This window comes from Salmo trutta, chromosome 19 (genome assembly GCF_901001165.1).
Source record: "Salmo trutta chromosome 19, fSalTru1.1, whole genome shotgun sequence".
NCBI classification, from domain to species: Eukaryota; Metazoa; Chordata; class Actinopteri; order Salmoniformes; family Salmonidae; genus Salmo; species Salmo trutta.
The window spans coordinates 36872721-36890713 of NC_042975.1; the positions used below are offsets into that span (position 1 = coordinate 36872721).

The window sequence follows — 17993 nt, forward strand, 5'->3', positions numbered from 1 at the left end:
ACCCACCTCGCCATGACATCGCCTACAAGTGTGATCGGGGATTTCTATTGGAGAAGCAATTTTAGCAGACATAAAGGGGAAACCCAGAGACACAGGGCCTATAAACTGAAACGTGCGTTTAGAACCACCAAATATGGTAGCGAGAGGAAATCCAGTCGCGGGTAGTTGGAGAGGGAGAAACTGGGCCGAGATTCTGCTAATTTTCTCATCGATGAAACATCGGATCTCAATAAATGTTCTGTTCCCAAAACTAAAATCTGTTACGAACACAGCTACGTTTTATATACATGACGCTTTGCCAAAGTTTTTAAAACGGAAAGTGATCATAATGCTACAACGCGCCAATAGGATCTCGCTAACTCGTGTTTGGCTTTGCCCACCTCCATGCTTGTTCTGCCCACTATGCTTAATTTGCTCCCATTCGAAACGACACAGATCAACTATCTTGGGTTAGTATATCTTTGGTTACAATATAAAGTATTTAGCAAGTGCTACACAACCACAACATTTTGCCTTCGTAACTATGACAGATTGAAAGTGTAAAGTTGTGATTTGATCCTTTTAAGGCCAGGCACGAAACCCTAATAGGGATTTTTTTCACTCAATCATATCACAAACTTGTCCCAGTTGAATGTAGACAAGTATAATACCTTTTTGTATAATATTTCAGAAAATTTTTATTAAAATATGCAAATGAGGCGATCTCATTAAATATGTGCATATTTCCAAACAACACAAATGCATTTTTCTGGACACTGGATGAAGGCAGCCTAACTATATTTGTTTCATTTTGTTAAGACACTCCAGGACCAGACTTGTTCAGCAGATTGTGGAAACACACCCCCCAATATAAATTTGGTAAAAGCAGATGCTTCTGAAGCTGAGAAAAATTTGTTGGCGTGTGGGAAGTCTAACTTTCGGGAAATGGCAGTTAAAGACAAGTACACTGAATTATGCCTACCAAACACTAAAAGCTTATGTAGACACATCCTCATTTCTTCAAAGTAAGTTACTAAATGTAGTCCAGTTTGTAAATTCTCTATGAAATGGACTTTGAAATTATGTGTAATTCAACATAGTGAGCTTTGAAAGTATTGATGCATGTCCATTTCAAAGTGGTTAGAATTCATAAAACTGTTGACAGCAGTTTGATAATCTAAAGAAAATATACATTAAGTTTTTTACATTTTGGAAATACTAATATTAATGTAACAAAATACCAACAAATCCCAAAACTGATAGGTACATTTCAGCCTCTGGTGCCTGGCTTTAATTCTGATAGATGGTGTTTAGTTAAGTGGAAATCATCTTACATTTTATTAGCAGCGGAGGTAAAAATCTATAAACGGCACAAAAAGCCTCTCAGCTCCCTCCAGTATTCTCATCCTCCTACAGTAGGGCAGATGGAAGCAGCTGTTCCTGCAGCCCAGTTGCTCACCCCGGAGAGGAAGGGTCCAGGCCGGGTAGGTTAGCTATTAATTAATGAGACTCAGTCAGCTGTAGTGGAGCTGCAGCCCTTTGAGTAAAGCCCTAGGGAGGAACCTTTAGCCCAACCAACCAACCAACTCTACTGCAGAGGGGGAGGACACGGTGCACTCACTCACACCACATTACTGAGACAAAGCTGCTGCAGTGATGATTAATAGAGATGATATGTCTAGTAAAAGTAGAAAAAAATACAAAGATTTTGGCTAAATACCAATTACAAAAGTAATGGCACAAAAACAATGCAATAAATCCTCATGCAGCACTTGGTGAAAATCCATCTCTGATCCAATGGGCCAAAACATTTGAACAGACACTCAGCATTACCCCCATCATCAAGTCATAACACACAGCTAGACAGGAAGTAATGATAATAGAACATGGGTGGACATTTCTTCAATAAAATTAAATGAGAAACAAGATTTCATTTATATATAAAAACATTTTTCAAAAAAAGATACTTCTCACCAAAAGCAACCACCCCCCCAGAATGTTTAAAATAAAGTTATATTTACAGACTAAAACATCTCAAATCACATTCATCAATCACTCGTAAAAAAAAGGGGGGGGGGGAATGGGGTATTACAGTCACATCAACAGACACAATGCATAAATTATAAAACCATAGTATAAAACCAGTCACTCCTCAGTTCAATACACTAACAGTGGCTTAACAGCCTTCACAGTGGTATCTTTATCCACAGATCAGGCACCGTCTCCCAGAGGGTGACAAAATAAGCAGTGTGTGCATTCATCTGTGTTTGCACTTGCATAAGCCTATCGGCTGATAATGTGTGCTTGTGTGCTAAAATATCACAGTGTAGTGCAGTGATCTTGTTTAGTCACAGTGTCGACTCCAATAGTAGTAGTCCTTGGTCTAAGTTTGCAGCACAGGGAAGTCGTTGAACAAATTTTCCTGCCTAGGATTTAGTGTCCCGTGTCCAGGTCCCTCATGTAGTCCTGTAGGGCCTGCAGCCGGACATCGATCTCTGACAGGTCAGCCCCATCTATGGAGCCTTCTGGGTAAAGGACAAGCATGGCACAGACAATGGTAAATCATTGGTTTCCGCAAGGTTCACACACAGAATGTGTCACCAGGGCTCATATTAAAAGTACATTCATTTCTTTAGCTAACTGACTCTGATTAAACTTTAGATTGAAGAGTAGGCATTGATTGGTTACCTTTGTCTGATCGTATCCTGTGTGTGGGAGTGCTACAATGGGGCTTCCTGGTCAAATGTCTTCCTCTGGGCTACAAAAATAAATAACTGTCACTCAACACAAATATGTTAAATCAAGGTCTATCACAAGCTGTAAAAATAACACCACACTCACCATGGTTGGACCATTGTAGGTCTGCTTCCTTCCTCTGAAACATAGAACAAAATGAGGAACTGTCTGTGACACGCAGTAAAGCAACAGAACATCTCTCACTTACTTAAACAAACCCAGTTTGGATTGTAATACCATGTGATAAAGCATAAGTGGTCCCATGTGGCTCAATTGGTAGAGCATGGCGTTTGCAACGCGAGGGTTGTGGGTTTCGATTCCCACGGGGGACCAGTACGGGGAAAAATGTATGAAATGTATGCACTCACTACTGTAAGTCGCTCTGGATAAGAGCGTCTGCTAAATGACTAAAATGTAATAAATTACCTGAATGTCAGCTCATCCAACTCCACCAATGAATTCTCAGAGGACTGTCTGCTTCTCCTACTCTCAATTGATAAGCTCCTCCCTCTGCTCCCACTGCCTGCCCTGGTCAGCTGGGGATAAGCCTCCCTGGACCGAGACCGCCCCCTCTCTAGGCCCCTCTCCAGAACAGGTGACGCTAACATTTCTCTTCTGACCTTTCTCTGGCTGACGGAGAGAGAGAACACAGGAGGCCAAGTTAAGTCATGATTACAGGAAACATTTCACTCAGTATTGGTTTTCCTATTAGCATAAGATAAAATGGGTTGCCATTTGAAATCCTTGAGCATTTCAACACATGAAAATCACTATACCAGTGTCTCACATGCAAAATACACTGTTATAATTGGCAGAAGCTTGCACTGCAGATACAGTTATGACAATGAAATGGATAGAGGGAGATGAGGCTGACTTTTTGAGTTCCGCCTCTCTCAGTCGGCGCTGTCTGTCCTGGATATATGCAGTGGGGTCAAAGCGTGGCGTCCGCGAACCTGAAAACAGGAACGACAGGATTGGCTGGGAGCTCATACTTAAAGGGAAAATCCACTCAAACTATATTTTGTTACCAAAAGATTGAGTGGATTTTTCCTTGAAGATAGCAGATCAAGCAGTTAATCAAGCTGATAGCTTTACTCAGACTTGGTGGTGTCAACTTTAATTGTATCCTTTTCATTACCAAATTTACACCAAGTCAAAACAATCAATACAATGAAGCTGAATTACCAGTCAACTCCAAACTCCTATAGAGACAGAAAAAACAAGATACCTGTGGGAGAAGGTGAGGGTCTGGAGACATACGTGCGGGGCCCTGAGGAGTCTGGTCTCTGGCCTTCTGACCTCCGACCCCTCTCTTCTGTCCTCTCTCTGGACCCTGAGCGAGCCCGAACTACAACACGTCCCAAACAACGTTCCCGGGACAGTGAACGCCTGATCTCCCCATCACCCCGTGAGGCACTGCACCCAGAGAGGGCAGGGGTCACCCCACTGGTCACCCTACTAAAAACAGACACACATAGTATACAACATTAGCCACAGGGAGAGTGTCGTAAGGAGTGAGTGAGTAAGTGGGAGTGAGTGAAAGTGAAAGAGAGAAAGAAAAAGGAAAGACATACATGCTTAGATTGACTAACCCTCGTCTTAGCAACGCCAGTTCATTGGTCAAACTCTTAACGCGAATCCGTAGAGCTCGCTCCGATGCCCTTAGCTCCTCCAACTAGGAGAGACAGGAAACGTCAGAATTAGCCTACCAGCTGAACAATGGAATCAGCTCCAAGAAATCCTACTTATAATGGCGCAAAAATGACTACTTCCAAGTGTTGACATGCACACAATACATTTTTTTGATATGCAGGAATCTATGTTACTACATGATTTAAATCAACTGAAGGCCAGGCATTCTAAATTATTCAAAGTTATAAAAGTTAGAGTACATACTTATTTGAAATATGATGCAAACAAGGACCAACCTGCTCCAGTAGGAGGTGCTGCTCCTGGCTCCTCTTGCTGGCTGAGCGCTGACTCTTGGCCCTCTCTCTGAGGAGCTGGTCCTCTAAACTCCTGACCACCTCTCTCAGCCCCTGAGCCCCTCCTCCAGGGGTGGAACCAGACCCCACTAACTGCAGACGCTCCAGAGCCTTGGCCAGGGCCTCCTTCTCCTCTCTCACCAACGTGAGTCTAACAACAGACAGAACAGTCAGGGCCCTTAATGAGGACAGACGTTCCGCTAGCGGAACGCCTCGCCAAATATCCAATGGTAGAGCGTGGCGCGAAATACAAAAACCTTAAAAATGCTATAACTTCAATTTCTCAAACATATGACTATTTTACACCATTTGAAAGATAAGACTCTCGTTAATCCAACCACATTGTCCGATTTCAAAAAGGCTTTACAGCGAAGGCAAAACATTAGATTATGTCAGGAGAGTACCCAGCCAAAAAGTCACACAGCCATTTTCAAAGCATGCATATATGTCACAAAAACCAAAACCACAGCTAAATGCAGCACTAACCTTTGATGATCTTCATCAGATGACACTCCTAGGACATTATGTTATACAATACATGCATGTTTTGTTCAATCAAGTTCATATTTATATCAAAAACCAGCTTTTTACATTAGCATGTGATGTTCAGAACTAGCATACCCACCGAAAACTTCTGGTGAATTTACTAAATTACTCATGATAAACGTTGACAAAATACATAACAATTATTTTAAGAATTATAGATACAGAACTCCTTTATGCAAACGCTATGTCAGATTTTAAAATAGCTTTTCGGCGAAAGCACATTTTGCAATATTCTGAGTGCATAGCTCAGCCATCACAGGCTAGCTATTCAGACCCGCCAACGTCGGGGCAGCCTAAACTCAGAATTACTATTAGAAAAATTGGATTACCTTTGCTGTTCTTCGTCAGAATGCACTCCCAGGACTTCTACTTCAACAACAAATGTTGTTTTGGATCCAAATAATCCATAGTTATATCTAAATACCTCCGTTTTGTTCGCGCGTTCAGGTCACTATCCAAAGGGTAACGCGCGAGCGCATTTCGTGACAAAAAAATTCAAAATACTCCATTACCGTACTTAGAAGCATGTCAAACGCTGTTTAAAATAAATTTTTATGCTATTTTTCTCGTACAATAGCGATAATATTCCAACCGGACAACATTGTATTCATTCAAAGAGTGAAAGAAAAAAATGGCGAGGTCTCGTGAACGCGCACTGTCCCCAGGCAGACCAGTTACAAACTCTGCTGCTGTACTTTGCCCAGAGACAGGAGACACGTCATTCCGCATTCTGAAGGCTTTAGAGAGCCAATGGAAGCCTTAGAAAGTGTCACGTAACAGCACAGATGCTGTAATTTCGATAGAGATGCAACAGAAGGACTACAAATTGTCAGACAGGCCACTTCCTGTAAGGAATCTTCTCATGTTTTTGCCTGCCATATGAGTTCTGTTATACTCACAGACACCATTCAAACAGTTTTAGAAACTTTAGAGTGTTTTCTATCCAAATCTACTAATTATATGCATATTCTAGTTTCTGGGCAAGAGTAGTAACCAGATTAAATCGGGTACGTTTTTTATCCGGCCGTGAAAATACTGCTCCCTATCCACAACCTGAAGAAAACAACACAGACTGTCCTGATTGATACAGTGTAATAAATCATAACTTACTCTGCCCGTAGCCGGCGTATCTCTGGCTCTGCTGGTTTGTGACCTGCATGGTTGGCCAGGGCGTTTAGCTCAGTCTTCAGGGCTCTGATCTCCTTCTGCAGGGCAGCAGGGTCAGGCTTGCCATGGTAGGGCAGGGGCAGGGGGTAGTGGATTCTGCAGGGAAAGGTTAACATGGCAATTTCGCAGTTGTACATTTCAAGCAGAGTTTGAGTCAAGCTTATGGTAGTGATATCACTAAAAGAGAGACAAACCTGTCAAATTCCACAGTGTAGATAAGAATTAGGTATCTTTTGGCACTGAGGTTAGGAGATTGCTGTTGGGCTCGGGGACGACCAACGACTCCAGCCTTCCGGTTCCGCAAGAGCTCCAGGTCAGCATAGGTCAAGAGGTCAAGGGTAACAGACTCACTAGTCTGAAGAAAAAGCATGCACCATAATCAGAAGGGTGGGTATAATTTGTGGAACGTTCCAACAGGAATCTGTTGCAAAAACGTTGTAAATAACAAGGCTGCCAACAAACAACGCATACAAAGTTGTATAGCTGCAGAATAAGATACCGGGTAGTGCGTGGGCTATTTAAATACTTTTTTCACTCCCAACGTTTATCCCAAAAAATGTCTGTCCTCACTCTGGTAGCCGGTGGACAAACATCAAGAATAAGCTACGTGGTGAGTTGATGCCTATTCGGCAGCTAGTTAGCTAGGCAAATTTTGTTGGCAATCTTGTACTTTACAATGTTTTTGGAACCGATTCCTGTTGAAACGTTCCACAAATTATACTCACCCTAATCAGAACACTTTTAAACATGTTTTAGCTTCCTTTACTGCCTCGCAGACTAACCTTACTAACAGCAGATTCCAACATGCTGCAGAAGATGGGAAACTGCTTGAAGTTGCCTGTTTTGCGAGTTAGGTCTTCGATGTCTGGGACACAATGAAAACATTATAATAATAAATAGTAATGTCTATAATATCCATGTAAATTAACTATGTCATTTCACAATGCTTCACTTACATGCTGGGTCAAACCCACCCCTCCACTGGTCAGCTGTCATTGCATCAGAGATCTCGACTATTAGCAATCCTTCTTTTAGTTCTATCTTCACAGCAAACTCCACTCCTCGGAATGTAATGTCCTCCTGCACCACTGAGCCCGCCTCCATCTCTCTGCTTGGGTCGCAATGTCCACAGACCTAAGTTACAAGAGAGACAGTCCATCAATCACAACATCTTACACATGCACACCACAGCCATCAATGTCGACAAACTAAATGTAGGCCTAGTAAGTACTGAGTAACTAACTTGAGCTATAATCAGTGCGCTTCAGGTACTGAAACCACAGATGAAGATAATAGTGTCTCTTTGCATTAACGATGGCTAGTTTAGCCGGCAAGACCTTAGCTAGCCAACAACATCTGGTTAGCTACACACTAGCTAGCGATATGGCTAGGAAACAAAATTATGTTTTCTGCAGTGCTAACTATCATACCGTATGATAGCATAATTCCACTACAAACTGGCACTTTGGCTATTCTGTGTTGGTAAATGCTTGTTAGCTAGCTAGCTTCTATATCACGTAGCTAGCTAAGTAACGTGTTAACGTTAGCTTACAGTACTCTGCTAAGGTTAGAGACATACCTGTGGTGATGTGCTCGAAAACGGAACCCAATTCCTACACCTTGGAGAGCATTATAATTCTTAAAATAAAATATATCCAATGAAGTCAAATCGTGTCTCTGACATGAACGAGTACACTTCTTTTCGATACCTGACAGATTGGAAGCCGCCGCCACTGTTGAATGTAGCGGTTCAATAACAGAGAATCTATAACTACCGCCCCCTACACAATGTCAACTGAATGTATTGGTCGAAAATAAGATACAAGGAAGTCTGATTGGGTGGAGCTACCGTCAATATGTAAAAGCTGTGACGGTATCGCCCGTGCTCAACATCAGCTTCCGAGGCCCTTCAGTGGATGTGATGCTGAGCCCCATGGTAACGACACGGCTTTGTGAATGTAAATCCTCAACGAACCAGAAAAGATGCAGTTAGCGGTTGGGGCACTTTTGGCCAGTAGGAATTACTTCATTGCAACACGCACACATCTTATTATAACCCTGTAATACCTGCAGCTCATGTCAGGGAAGTGAAGAGTGAATTAATAAACATGTTAATAATTCATGAGTGCCTTAGTTGTTATTGTATTTGTGTGTGTTTAATACTGTGATACAAGCACAGAACTAGAATGAGTCAGTCCTCCAAAGTGAGTGTATCTGGATCACCAGGCAGGCACGCTGTCCTTGAACTAAAGTAGGCCTAGAGCAGAGAAAACTGACTTCTGGCAAACAGTTGTGGCAACCTTTGGCCAATTTGCTGCGAGTTCATATTATCACATGCAAATTAGTTTTGTTGCCAACTGTTGCGGCAGATTTGCAGCGACTTGTGAACTTCTGGCAAACAATTCTGGGAAACTAGTGGAGAACATTCTACTGTTTGCTGCAAATTTGCTGCAAACTCAGTATGACTATGCAAATTAGATCAGGTTTTTGGTTACTAATAACTAAAACATAAAGTGGATGGCAGAGAACATGTCTACCATTTACCCTCACTTATTGGACAGACGGAAGCCTTAGTTATGCAGTTTTAGAAACTGTTTTTCGCCCTGTAGGAATTACATGGGAATGCATTCATTTTAAAAGCGCACAGGCCTGTGGGCCAGAAGATTGTGGGTTCGCAGACCAGCGTGGACAAGAGTACAGTAGGGGTGGAAACATCTCTATTACAGTAAAAGCATTGCAAGAATCTATCATTGTGTAATGGCCCTATGTGTAGCTGGTGTAGAGAGTCAGGCTCAGGACAGCAGATATGCGTAATCAAAGTCTTTACTCAAAAAAGACAAATATACAAGGAAAATCACGAGCCCACAAAGATGGACCGAATACAACGAACAATCACTCACAAACACAACATGGGGAACAGAGGGTAAATAATAAACAAGTAATTAGTTGAGTGAAGCCAGGTGTGTAAGACAAAGACAGAACAAATGGAAAATGAAAAATGGATTGGCGACGGCTAGAAAAGCCGGTGACCTTCGACCGCCGAACGCCGCCCGAACAAGGAGAGGGACCGACTTCGGCGGAAGTCGTGACAGTACCCCCCCTCCTTGACGCGCGGCTCCAGCAGCGTGCCGACACCGACCTCGGGGACGACCCGGAGGACGAGGCGCAGGGCGATCCGGATGGAGACGGTGGAAATCCCGCAGCAACGAAGGGTCCAGGACGTCCTCCACCGGCACCCAGCATCTTTCCTCCGGGCCGTACCCCTCCCACTCCACGAGGTACTGAAGGCCCCTCTGCCGACGCCTCGAGTCCAGGATGGCTCGAACAGCATACGCCGGGGCCCCCTCAATGTCCACAGGGGGCGGAGGAACCTCCCGCACCTCAGCTTCCTGGAATGGACCAGCCACCACCGGCCTGAGGAGAGGCACATGGAACGAGGGGTTAATACGATAATCTGGGGGAAGCTGTAACCTGTAGCATACCTCGTTCAGTCTCCTCAGGACTTTAAATGGCCCCACAAACCGCGGACCCAGCTTCCGGCAGGGCAGGCGGAGGGGCAGGTTTCGGGTCGAGAGCCAGACCCTCGCTGCGGTGGCGGTCGGCGCTCACTTTTTGCCGCCTCACGGCCCGTTGTAGGTGCACATGGGCGGCGTCCCAGGGCTCCTCCAAGCGCTTAAACTATTCGTCCACCGCAGGAGCTTCAATCTGGCTCTGATTCCACGGTGCCAGAACCGGCTGATACCCCAGTACGCACTGGAAAGGAGAGAGGTTAGTGGAGGAGTGGCGGAGCGAGTTTTGGGCCATCTCTGCCCAGGGGATGAATGCCGCCCACTCCCCTGGCCGGTCCTGGCAATATGACCGCAGAAACCTACCCACATCCTGGTTAACTCTCTCCACCTGCCCGTTACTCTCGGGGTAAAAACCTGAGGTGAGGCTGACCGAGACCCCCAGACGTTCCATGAACGCTCTCCAGGCCCTGGATGTGAACTGGGGACCCTGATCAGAAACTATGTCATCAGGCATCCCGTAGTGCCGGAAGACGTGTGTGAACAGGGCCTCCGCAGTCTGTAGGGCCGTAGGGAGACCGGGCAAAGGGAGGAGACGGCAGGACTTAGAATACCGATCCACAACGACCAGGATCGTGGTGTTACCCTGTGAGGGAGGAAGATCCGTCAGGAAGTCCACCGACAGGTGCGACCACGGCCATTGTGGAACGGGTAGGGGTTGTAATTTCCCTATGGGCAGGTGCCTGGGAGCCTTGCACTGGGCGCACACCGAGCAGGAGGAAACATAAACCCTCACATCCTTGGCCAAGGTGGGCCACCAGTACTTCCCACTAAGGCAACGCACCGTCCGACCGATGCCAGGATGACCAGAGGAGGGTGACGTATGGGCCCAATAGATCAAACGGTCGCGGACAGCAGACGGAACGTATAGGCGCCCAGCTGGACACTGGGGGGGAGTGGGCTCTGTGCGTAACGCCCGCTCGATGTTCGCGTCCAGCTCCCACACCTCCGGTGCCAACAGGCAAGAGACCCGGAAGTATGGGAGTTTGATCCATGGGCCGCTCCTCTGTGTCATACATCCGGGACAGTGCGTCTGCCTTAGCTTTCTGGGAACCTGGTCTGTAGGATAGAGTGAAAATAAAACGGGTAAAGAACATAGCCCACCTTGCCTGGCGAGGGTTCAGTCTCCTCACCACCCAGATGTACTCCAGATTGCGGTGGTCAGTCCAGATGAGAAAAGGGTGTTTAGCCCCCTCAAGCCAATGTCTCCAAGCCTTCAGAGCCTTGACAACAGCCAACAGCTCCCGGTCCCCCACATCATAGTTACGCTCCGCCGGGCTGAGTTTCTTTGAAAAGAAAGCACAGGGGGGAGCTTTGGTGGCTGAGAGAGCACGGCTCCTATCCCAGCCTCAGACGCGTCCACCTCCACTATGAACACCAAAAAGGGATCCGGATGAGCCAGCATGGGAGCCGAGGTCAACAGAGCCTTCAGGTGACCAAAAGCCCTGTCCGCCTCAGCCGACCACTGCAGCCACACCGGTCCCCCCTTCAGCAGTGAGGTAATGGGAGCTGCTACCTGACCAAAACCCTGGATAAACCTCCGGTAGTAGTTGGCAAACCCTAGAAACCGCTGCACTTCCTTTACCGTGGTGGGAGTTGGCCAATTACGCACGGCTGAAATGCGGTCATTCTCCATTTCCACCCCTGACGTGGAAATGCGGTACCCTAGGAAGGAGACGGACTGTTGGAAGAACAGACATTTCTCAGCCTTGATGGTCAGGTCATGCTCCAACAGTCGACCAAGCTCCCTGCACACCAGGGACACATGCTCGGCGCGTGTAGCGGAGTATATCAGAATGTCGTCGATATACACCACTACCCCCTGCCCGTGCAGGTCCCGGAAAATCTCGTCAACAAAGGCCTGGAAGACTGATGTTGCATTCATCAACCCGTACGGCATGACGAGGTACTCATAGTGCCGTCTTCCACTCGTCCCTCTCTCGGATACGCACCAGGTTGTAAGCGCTCCTGAGATCCAATTTTGTGAAGAAGCGTGCCCCGTGCATTGACTCGATCGCACTGGCGATAAGAGATAGCGGGTAACTGTACCTCACCGTGATCTGATTTAGGCCTTGGTAGTCAATACACGGGCGCAGACCTCCCTCCTTCTTCTTCACAAAAAATAAACTTCAGGAGGCGGGTGAAGTGGAGGACCGAATGTACCCCTGACGCAGGGATTTGGAGACATATGTTTCCATAGCCGCCGTCTCCGCCTGTGAGAGGGGATACACGTGACTCTTGGGAAGTGCAGCGTCTACCAGGAGTTTATCGCACAACTGCCCTGTCAATGGGGTGTTAATTGAGTCGCCTTCTTTTTGGAGAAAAAGCTGCACCATCCAGAGCATTTTGACCGGTTGCATCACAGCCTGGTATGGCAACTGCTCAGCATCTGACCGTAAGGCGCTACATAGGGTAGTGCGGATGGCCTAGTACATCACTGGGGCCAAGCTTCCTGCCATCCAGGACCTATATAATACTCCAGTCACCCAAGTTATAGACTTTTTTCTCTGCTACCTCACGGCAAGCGGTACCGGCGCACCAAGTCTAGGACCAAAAGGCTCCTCAACAGCTTCTACCCCCAATCCATTAGATTGCTGGACAATTCATAAAAATCGCCACCGGACAATTTACATTGACTCGTTACCGGTGCCCCCTGTATATAGCCTCATTATTGTTATTCTTATTGTGTTACTTTTTATTATTACTTTTTATTTTTGCCTACTTGGTAAATATTTTCTTCTTCTTGTCACGTCCTGACCAGTAGAGGGGGTAGTTGGGTCAGGACGTGGCAGAAGGGAGTGTGTGTTTTTTATTGTTTCATTGATTTTGGCCGTGTGACTTCCAATCAGGCACAGCTGTAGAGGGTTGTGGTTGATTGGGAGTCACACATAAGTTGCCTACTTTGCCTTGTGGGGTTGTGGGTAATTGTTCATGTCATTGTGCTTGTACCTGACAGGACTGTGTTGGCTGTCAGTTTTTGTTGTTTTGTAAATTGCATAGTGTTCGTTTAATTAAATATGACGAACCCTAACTCCGCCGCATTTTGGTCCACTTCTTCCTCAGACAGCCGTTACACTTCTTGAACTGTACTGTTGGTTAAGGGCTTGTAAGTAAGCATTTCACGGTGAAGTCTACACTTGTTGTATTCGGCGCATGTGACAAATAAAGTTTGACTTGATTTGATAAGCTGTCAAAATGGATAATGATAATATAATAATGATAAATCCATATCACCAATATCACACTGACTAGTAAGTTGCTCAAAATAAGAGTCTCTGCTAAATGACCAAAATGTCAACGTAATTAGCTTTTTTTTCGTCACATAAGCTATTGGATGCATGCTCATAAAATACAATGAATCTGAGCTGTATTGTCTTGAGAATACTGAGCTCAGGTACTTTTGCTGTGTCAGTTATGCATTCAGTGCCAACTCTCCATGCAGTACAGGAATAGATATGAATGCATATTGGATTTCATTCATGTAAACTAAGATATATGCCTGTTTCAAGATGGAACCTCAATCTCATGCCATGGTGCTTATATATAAAAGTGTTTAAAGATGCAATATGCAGACATTTCTCCACCGTTTCCTGATTGCTAAAATTCTAATAGTTTGCCTAATTTCAGTTTATGTGACAAAACAAGCAAGTATAATGTAGAGAATCATTGTTCCATCTAAACCGCTGTGAAATATATTTTCAATAATCACAAATATTATATTTTTATCATTTTGAAGCTGATGTACAAAAGATGCAGAAACTAAACTTAAGAATAGGAACAGATCTATGAGCTAAGATGGCGCCGACAGAGGGACCTCACCTTGAGCTCCGATAAAACATTGCAGGTTTCTATTTTTTCTAGTGTTTTTTTCTAGTGTTTTTCTCTCATTTTCTTAATCAGTTTGTTTCCTGCATTACTACATACACCCAGGTAGAACCTTTGGAATACAAATCGCTGGGTACTCACCGTCCACCCGACCTCCCCAAATTCCCTGAGACAGCAGAACAATGGGCTAGCTTCTTCGACGAGGAGCCGAGCTGCTTAGGAGTCCTACCGGAGAGTAGGAAGCGAAGATGCAGATGGAGAAGCAGATGTGGCGGGATCTTAGTAAGATTAAGATGCCGGGTGACCCGTCCTCCACTACCGAGTATACTACTCGCCAATGTTCAATCATTAATCAACAAACTTGAGGAACTCAGAGCGAGGATCTCCTTCCAGAGGGACATTAGATCCTGCAACATACTCTGTTCTTCTGAGACTTGGCATTCCTCCGACATCCAGATGGATTTTATACAACCAGTGGGTTAGGAAGTGGGCTCTCTCTGGCAAGAGCAAGGGTGGGGGGCTTTACTTCATGACCCTACTTCAATACATGGTGTGACAGGGGAAACATACAGTAACTTGTGAGTTCATGCTCTGCCGACTTGGAATACTTGGTCATAAAATGTTGTCCTTTTTACCTTCCGAGAGAGTTCACTGGGATTATCGCCATGGCTGTGTACATCCCGCCCCAAACAGACACCACAAAGGCTCTCAAAGATCTTCATTGGACCCTGAACAAATTGGAGACTGCATTCCCGGAAGCAGCATTCGTTGTTGCGGGGGACTTCAACATAAGTAATTTGAGAACTGTGCTCCAAAAATATTGCCAACACATCGAAATTCTATTCTTGACCACTGCTACATGCCTTTTTGACACAGGTATAAGGCCCTCTCCTGTCCTCCTTTCAGAAAATCCGACCATGACTCCATCTTGCTTCTCCCTGCCTACAAACAAAGACTCAAGTGGGAAGTTCTGGTGATCAGGGCTATACGGTATTGGTCTGACCAATCAGAATTCATGCTCTAAGACTGTTTTGATCACATGGACTGGAATATGTTGCCTCTAGAGAAAATGTCAATGAATACGTCGACTCAGTCACCGGATTCATAAAAAAATGGATTAACCGTGAATTAACCGTGGATTAATAATAGCCTTGTAGGAAACTGAAAGAGAGTGACAGGGCAAGGAGACCGAGGACAATAGTAACCTCCACAGGATCAGTGTCCACTCCACGGGACGGTTGAGCTAACGTAGGCTAATGTTATTAGCATGAGGTTGTAAGTAACAAGAACATTTCCCAGGACATAGACATATCTGATATGGGCAGAAAGCTTAAATTCTTGTTAATCTAACTGCACTGTCCAATTTACAGTAGCTATTACAGTGAAATAATACCATGCTATTGTTTGAGGAGAGTGCACAGTTATGAACCTGAAAATGTATTAATAAACCAATTAGGCACATTTGGGCATTTGGTCAAAATCTTGAACAGAAATACAATGGTTCATTGAATCAGTCTTTAACTTTGCACGTACACTGCTGCCATCTAGTGGCCAAAATCGAGATTGCACCGAACCTGGAATAGTACATTATGGCCTTTCTGTTGCATTTCAAAGATGATTTAAAAAAAGTTTTTTCTTTGTATTATCTTTTAGCAGATCTAATGTGTTATATTTTTTTCTACATTAATTTCACATGTCCACAAACTTCAAAGTGTTTCCTTTCATATGGTATCAAGAATATGCATATCCTTGCTTAAGGTCTTGCGCTACAGGCAGTTTGGGTATGTCATTTTAGGCAAACATTGAAAAAAAGGGCCCCATCCTTAATTAAACAGTACAAATATGACTACACAGATCCATCAAGATGGCAAAACACAAGTACAGAGACAAAGTGGATGAGCAATTCAACGGGTAGGACACAAGGCGAATGTGGCAGGGGCTCCTAACGATCATGGATTACAAAAAGAAGCAGCAGCATGTGCAGACCAGCTGGCTGTTGTGTTCTCTGACATTTTCAATCTCTCCCTAGCTCAGGCATCTATACACACATCTATACACACCACTATCATCTCTGTGCCCAAGAAAAGGAAAGTAACTGAACTGAATGACTACTGACCAGAGGCACTCACTTCAGTCATCATGAAGTGCTTCGAGAGGCTAATCAAAGACCATATCACCTCCTCCCTCCCCGACACACTCCACCCTCTCCAATTTGCCTACCGCCCTGACAGATCCACGAACTACGCAATCGCCATTGCAATGCACACTGCCCTTACCCACCTGGACAAAAGGAATGCATATGTGAGGATGCTGTTCATCGACTACAGCTCAGACTTCAATACCATAGTGCACTATAAGCTCGATACAAAGCTCACAGCCCTGATATGTTTGGTGAGTATGGAGGCCATGGAAAAACTGGGATGTTTTCAGCTTCCAGGAATTGTGTACAGATCCTTGTGGCATGGGGCCGTGCATTATCATGCTGAAACATGAGGTGATGGCGGCAGATGAATGACACAACAATGGGCCTCAGGATCTCGACACGGTATCTCTGTTAATTAAAATTGCCATCGATAAAATGCAGTTGTGTTCGTAGCTTATGCCTGCCCATACCATAACCTCACTGCCACCATGGGGCACTCTGTTCACAACCTTGACATCAGCAAACCGCTCGCACACACAACGCCATACAGGCGGTCTGCCGTTTGCTCGGTACAGTTGAAACTGGGATTAATCCATGAAGAGCACACTTCTCCAGCTTGCCAGTGACCATCGAAGGTGAGCATTTGCCTACTGAAGTCGGTTACAACGCCGAACTGCAGTCAGGGCAAAAACCTGGTGAGGGTGATGAGCATGCAGATGAGCTTCCTTGAGACGGTTTCTGACAGTTTGTGCAGAAATTATTCGGTTATGTAAACCTACAGTTTCATCACTTGTTGGCGTGGCATGTCTCAGACGATCCTGCAGGTGAAGAAGCCGGATGTCGAAGGTCCTGGGCTGGCGTGGTTACACGTGGTCAGCGGTTGTGAGGCCAGTTGGACGTACTGCCAAATTCTCTAAAACAATGTTGGAGGCGACTTATGGTAGAGAAGTTAACATTAAATTATCTGGCAACAGGTCTGGTGGACATTCCTGCAGTCAGCATGCCAATTGCACGCTCCTTCAAAACTTGAGGCAGCTGTGGCATTGTGTTATGTGGCAAAACTACACATTTTGGAGTGTCCTTTTATTGTCCCCAGCACAGTGCCATAGGTGCACCTGTGTAATGTTTAATTAGCTTATTGATATGCCACACCTGTCAGGTGGATGGATTATCTTGACAAAGGATAAGTGCTCACTAACAGGGATGTAAACACATTTTAGGAGTAATAAGCTTTTTGTGCGTATGGAACATTTCAGGGATCTTTTATTTCAGCTCATGAAACATGGGACCGACACTTTACTTATTGCGTTTATATTTTTGTCTAGTATTAAAGAGAGAAATTTGTTCAACTCTCCATATAATTCTCCAATGAAACAAATGCAAACAGATGCAGGCCTATGACTACTGGGACAGCCTACAGTTCCATTGAATTTCTTTAACATCATTGCACGATCCTGGAGCTGTCCTTTCAGCACCACGAAGGGCGCAGATCTCATCAAGATCTGTTGCCTATGTCTAATAGTCATACTGATCACATATTATGATGATTATTACAAATAGATTATCACTTCTCACAATGGTGCTTGTCTACACCTAATTTCTAATGAGATTTTAGGATGGTTAGCTGAAGGTAAAAAGTTGCTTATTTTTTTCTCATATGCCAAAACTCAACGGAACGTACCAATAGGCAGGATATATTTTCTAGTAAGGTATCTTTATTTTTACTCAAGCATGACAATTGAGTGCTTTTTCCACCACTGACGAAACGAACATACCAGACTAATTGGAGTGTCAACGGATTTACATTTACTATGTTAGTCCAGGTTGGTGGGGCTGTTTTGAAAACCCCGTGGAGAGTCTGCACTTTCTCTTCAAATGTTAACAATTTGATGATACATTTGATCATTTCATATGAGGCCTTAAGATGTGTCACTGGTGTTCATGGGTTGGAACCCAAGTTATTTTCCAATCATTTCGTTGTGAAAATATATATATTTTTATTCTGTTCCACTGTTCTGACCAGCAAAATAAAGTTCTGAACCGGTT

The 17993-nt window shown here is 44.7% G+C and overlaps 1 protein-coding gene across 3 annotated transcripts; it reads right to left on the reverse strand.

Annotated features, from left to right (window-relative positions):
* Positions 1-651: 651 nt before the first annotated feature.
* On the reverse strand, positions 652-14117 carry ccdc61 (coiled-coil domain containing 61). Of its 3 annotated transcripts, none has more exons than XM_029700786.1 (13): positions 13946-14117; positions 7370-7547; positions 7196-7278; positions 6608-6768; positions 6357-6509; positions 4644-4851; positions 4290-4390; positions 3944-4173; positions 3590-3668; positions 3142-3345; positions 2821-2854; positions 2668-2737; positions 652-2504 (listed from the first exon to the last, which is right to left on the reverse strand). In XM_029700786.1, the coding sequence occupies exons 2-13, from the start codon at positions 7515-7517 to the stop codon at positions 2413-2415; spliced, it is 1563 nt and encodes a 520-aa protein (XP_029556646.1). In that variant the 5' UTR covers positions 7518-7547; positions 13946-14117; the 3' UTR covers positions 652-2412. The 3 variants fall into 3 exon arrangements, with proteins under 3 accessions (XP_029556646.1, XP_029556647.1, XP_029556644.1); XM_029700787.1 differs by lacking the exon at positions 13946-14117 and adding an exon at positions 7993-8162 and having other exon boundaries at positions 4308-4390; XM_029700784.1 differs by lacking the exon at positions 13946-14117 and adding an exon at positions 7993-8162.
* Between the last annotated feature and the right edge of the window lie 3876 nt (positions 14118-17993).